The following is a 4,840-nucleotide window of genomic DNA, read 5'->3' on the forward strand; positions in this document are numbered from 1 at the left end:
ATCTCTTCATGAATTTATAAAAAAATATAAATTGTAGTTGATTTAGCTAACAATACTGTACTAAACTGAAATAAACATTAAAGTATATTCATGATAATGATACATACATGACCTGTCTGGTCAACTCATTTATATCTTTACAAAAAAGACCTGACAATTGTTTCAATATATATTTAAATTTTTCAAAATATTCACAGTTCTATAATGATTTAAAAGTAAAACAGTAAAAAACATTTTAGCTTAATAAAATTTATGCATATAGAAAAAGAATATGCTTCACACTCATCTTACACTCTTTACACTCAATCATGAAACTGCAAAAGTAAGGAAAAGACATTCAGTATCATCATATAATAGTGTGTCGAGTCTTCACCAAAGGAGAAGACAAATGAAATTAGTATTGTTTCTGAAATCAAAATTATATTTGGAGGCAGTAGGAGTGAATGAGTTACCTTCAGTATTTCAGGGAGGTTCTGTTAGATGAAACTATAGAGTGACCTAGTAAGTTTAATGCACAGGTACTGGAAAAAATGACAAAAGCTGTTCAAGATAAAGGACATGTAAGCAAACTTCAGAAAGTGGCATTTTGTGTAGGCTAGTGTTGACTATTTGTTATACATAGTCTCCTTTAAATTGTTTAGAGAAAGGGATGACACAGGGAACTATTTTGGGGTGGAGAAAGCTGCTTTGTAGAATTTTAAAGCCAGGAGAATGGACAGAGATGACACAAATACAAAATCTTGGGTACGCGTACACTGAATCAGACTAAGGGGAGAGGATTTCTCATTATTGGCTCCTCGGGGATTAAATATTGAAATTAACTGTGCATCCACATTTAACATTTTTGTTATGTTAATACTATTAAATCGCTATTTTTTCACTATCTTTTCTAAATGCTAAAAGGTTAAAAACTTAAAAATTTAAGAAAATGTTTATTTCTTTACTTTCACTTTCAAATAAGTGCAAAGCAAGGTAAGTATTTGGTTCTCTCCTTATTCTGTGCCAACAAAATAATACTTACTATTATTTTTCCTAATGTAGATAAATGACATGTATTTTTCCATCTTATTTAATTTCAAAGGCTATCTGGAGAAGTGTGTATCTCATTAATGTGAGAAACATTTTGTATCCATCAGCATAAAGGAGACATGGTCAGATAACCATTTCCAAATTAAAAATCTGAAAGTTCAAATTTCACATTATGAACTCATGAATAATCTATATTTCATCATCAGGAAGATAGTGTAAGTAAACAGAATAAATGTAGTGATGCTTATATATGTTATTCAGAAGAAAAGAATAAATTGGATTTTTCAGTCACTAATTGAAAATAGAAAAAAATTAGCACCAGGTTATAGGAGTATCATCTACTTTGTTTCTTTGTATGACTCACTCCACTTTCACACTGTTGATAGAAAATTGGATTAGGAATGACAACAGCTGGGGAATATGGCAAAGTTAAAGAAAGCACACATGAGTGACATTGGAATTCTGAGTACAGAAATTGGAAATACATCTCTTCACATCATCTCTTATGATGGTAAAAGCAGGATCTAGAGGAAGATATTGTCAGAAACAAACAGCTAAGAAAAAACATTGTATACATTTCCCATCTCCTGTATTGCCTTATCTTTTCATTTTCTTCATTTTCCTAATCGTACATTTCTTCTCCTTTCCTGTAAAATGTGCTTTTTTATATGCTGTGTGGTTTTGTATCCTTGCAACTTGAAAAGATCCTTACAACACAGTCTTGTATCTGCTTAGTTTTCACCCCATAGACAATAGGGTTCATAGTGGGGGGCAGGAGCAGGTAGACATAGGCCACAAGGATGTGACAAGATGGAGGGATGACATTGCTCCCAAAGCGATTGAAAAAGAAACAGAAAAAGGCTGGAGTGTAGGAGAAAACAATGGCACAGATGTGGGCAGTGCAGGTGCTGAAGGCCTTCTGCCGAGCATCTGCTGAGAAGAGGCTGACCATTGCATGCAGGATCATGGTGTAGGAGATGGTGATGATGCACAGAATGTCAAAACCCCCAATCAGTAGGGCAATACTGAGACCATAGATAATATTGACCTTGATATTTCCACAGGATGACTTAGTTACAAATAGCTGGTCACAGTAAGTATGGTGTATTATGTTGCCTCTGCAGTAGGGCAGTTGCTTGATGATGAAAATCAAGGGAACTATGAGTAGCACTGCTCTCAATAAAGTAGCAAATCCAGACCTTATAATGACAGGATTGGTGAGAATGGTTGAGTAGTGCAAAGAGAAGCAGATGGCCACGTAGCGGTCCAGGGACATAAGCATGAGCACTCCAGACTCCACCACTGTGAAAGTGTGAATAAAGAACATCTGGATGAGACATTCATCAAAGCTAATTTCCTTTAGGTGGAACCAAAAGATGCAGAGGGCTTTGGGGATGCTTGCGGTGCACATGACAAGGTCAGTGAAGTACAGCATGGCTAAGAAGTAATACATTGACCTGTGCAGGGAGTCCTCAAAGCTGATGAGGTAGAGAAGTCCACAGTTCCCAACCATGGCCACTACATACATGGAGCAGAATGGGAAGGAAATCCAGATGTGCATGTCCTCTAGCCCTGGGATCCCATTAAGAATCAGGGAGGTTGGGGTCAGGTGTGTTTCATTCAGTAGCAGCATGATAAGCTCAAAATAGTCTTTCACTTACTTGTGGGATTTTACTTTTGCTTTGTTTTGGTTTTGATCTTCTAAGTTTAAGAAAAATAGAAAAATAAAATTCACAATTGTGGTCATTTTCTATCTCTTTTATCTGATAAACAGAGCATATTAATATCAATCAATTTTTTTAAATTTTATTTAAGGAGAAAAAAGAAAAAGGGTACAAGTTATACAGAATTTCAAAAAAAAAAAATAAGCAGTAGGAAATCACTAGTTAATTACATATTGTCATCTTAGAAATAGTTGTTGAAGTTACAAAATTAAAGCATATAGAGGGGAATTTCAAACAGTGAGACTGCAAACAGTTTTGTTCAATAATCCAACAAAACTCAGTAATATGGTTATCTATCTTATACATTTAAATATATATGCACTTATATCTTTTAGAGAACTTTCTTTTCCTTTCTTTTGTACAATGACAATTAGACATTTTGGGTTTTATTACTCGCACAGTTCTTATTCCTTTTTTTTTTGAAGAAAGTAAAACCAAATGTGACATACCAGGACAGAATCAGTCAAATCAAAAGGATGGACATAATACATAATGTAAAAACAAAATACAAGGTGATGAACAATGGTTACTTGTTATCTTAAAAAGAATTGCCGAGATCAAAACCACATCTATGCAGTGTAGGAGAAAATGGCGGCGTGCTAGGGGATCGAGCGAAGAATCTCTCCAGAGAATTCAAACTCAAAGCTAAAAAAAAAAAAAAAAAAAAAAAAAGACAGCATGGAGAGGACCAGACAAATCCATAGCGATTCTTATCAACCAAGACAGTACAGCTGGAGGATTTAAAGTCGTGCTGAGACCGGAGGCTGCAAATCCCGCGCTCTTAAATCAACGAACAGACTCGTGGACCCAACACGAAAAGCTGAGTTGCTTTTGGGGACTGCGGAAACTGAGACCCAGATCGAGACTCCAGGCAGCAGCCAGTTCTGCACCGCTGCACCAGAGCAGATGTACAGAGCTCTGGCGTTTCGAATCTAAACGGTGCACAGAAATCTGACCAGTCAGCGCTGAGCCGCGAGGTGGGGAAAAGTGGACGGCTTGGTATGTGGCGGTCCCGGAGCGGGGACTTGCACCGGACTCTGGTGAGTATAGAAAACCCCGCGGCGGCTGGGTTTGGCCAGAGAACAGCTGGCCCGCCACCACGGGGAAATCAATAACACAGAATCTGGTGCAGACATATTAGCCTGGCGGCAGAAATCGCAGCTTGGTGACATCACCAGGACCCCCTGTAGGGAGGGCTGGTGGAAGACATCTTGAGTCCTGGCAGAGTCTGATTGCTTGCTGGCTTCAGCTCCGCACGGAGAACTTAGTGGGAGCCATCTTGGTTTTGGGCAGATCTGCTTTTCTAGAGCTCCTATCACAGAGAGGTTTGGAAGAGAACGGCTGGGACCTGGGCAGAATCCTGTGCCATTACCCAGCTGCTTCTGATTCAGGGAGAACTGGCAGGAGCTGTTGGGGCTAGATCAGGCCTCTGCTTGGGGCCCAATGGGCGGATGCAGAATGGTCACAACTCAGTGACAACCAGAAAGTACAGCCTAATTTATGAACTAACTGACACAGAGGCTAGAGACTAGACTGTACCGCCCCTGCATCCCAGCCTACCCCAGATAACAGCAAATTGGGGAGGACAGCAAAAACTCAAGCCGGCACGCTTCTGAAAGGCCCTAAGCAATTCGGAGAGGGCCAGAGAACTCCAGGACAGTCTGAAAGAAACCAGAAACATGACAAGAGATAAAAATTTAAAAAAATCTCCAGCTGTTCAACAGGAGAAATTAAACCCAAGAGAACTAAACACTGAAGAGAACAAGCACAGTAACCATTCATTGCTCAACTCAGCATCAGCCGAAATTAAAAAGTATTTACATGATCTCATAGAGGAATTTAAAGATGTACTCCTGATCCAAGTGAGGCAAGATATAAAGAGATTAATTAAAGAAATGACAAGCCCTGCCCAAGAGAACACAGATGGAAGAACTGAGGAAATCAGAAAAGAAAGAGAAGCATCTGAAGAATTTAAGCATAACTTAGAATACATGAAACAGATCCAAAGAGAAAATCAGGAAACTAAAAACTCCATTGAATATTGGCAAAATGCCTTGACAGAAACTAAAGACAACCTTCTGAAACTT

General features: G+C 38.5%; 1 protein-coding gene across 1 annotated transcript; it reads right to left on the reverse strand.

The window, feature by feature from the left end:
• Positions 1 to 1,693: 1,693 nt before the first annotated feature.
• LOC100714830 (olfactory receptor 52N4-like) lies at positions 1,694 to 2,662 on the reverse strand. Its single transcript, XM_003465260.1, has one exon. The coding sequence runs from the start codon at positions 2,660 to 2,662 to the stop codon at positions 1,694 to 1,696; it is 969 nt and encodes a 322-aa protein (XP_003465308.1).
• Between the last annotated feature and the right edge of the window lie 2,178 nt (positions 2,663 to 4,840).

This window comes from Cavia porcellus, unplaced genomic scaffold (genome assembly GCF_034190915.1).
Source record: "Cavia porcellus strain 051 isolate PalLab524CR breed Dunkin Hartley unplaced genomic scaffold, mCavPor4.1 scaffold_9, whole genome shotgun sequence".
Lineage (NCBI taxonomy): Eukaryota > Metazoa > Chordata > Mammalia > Rodentia > Caviidae > Cavia > Cavia porcellus.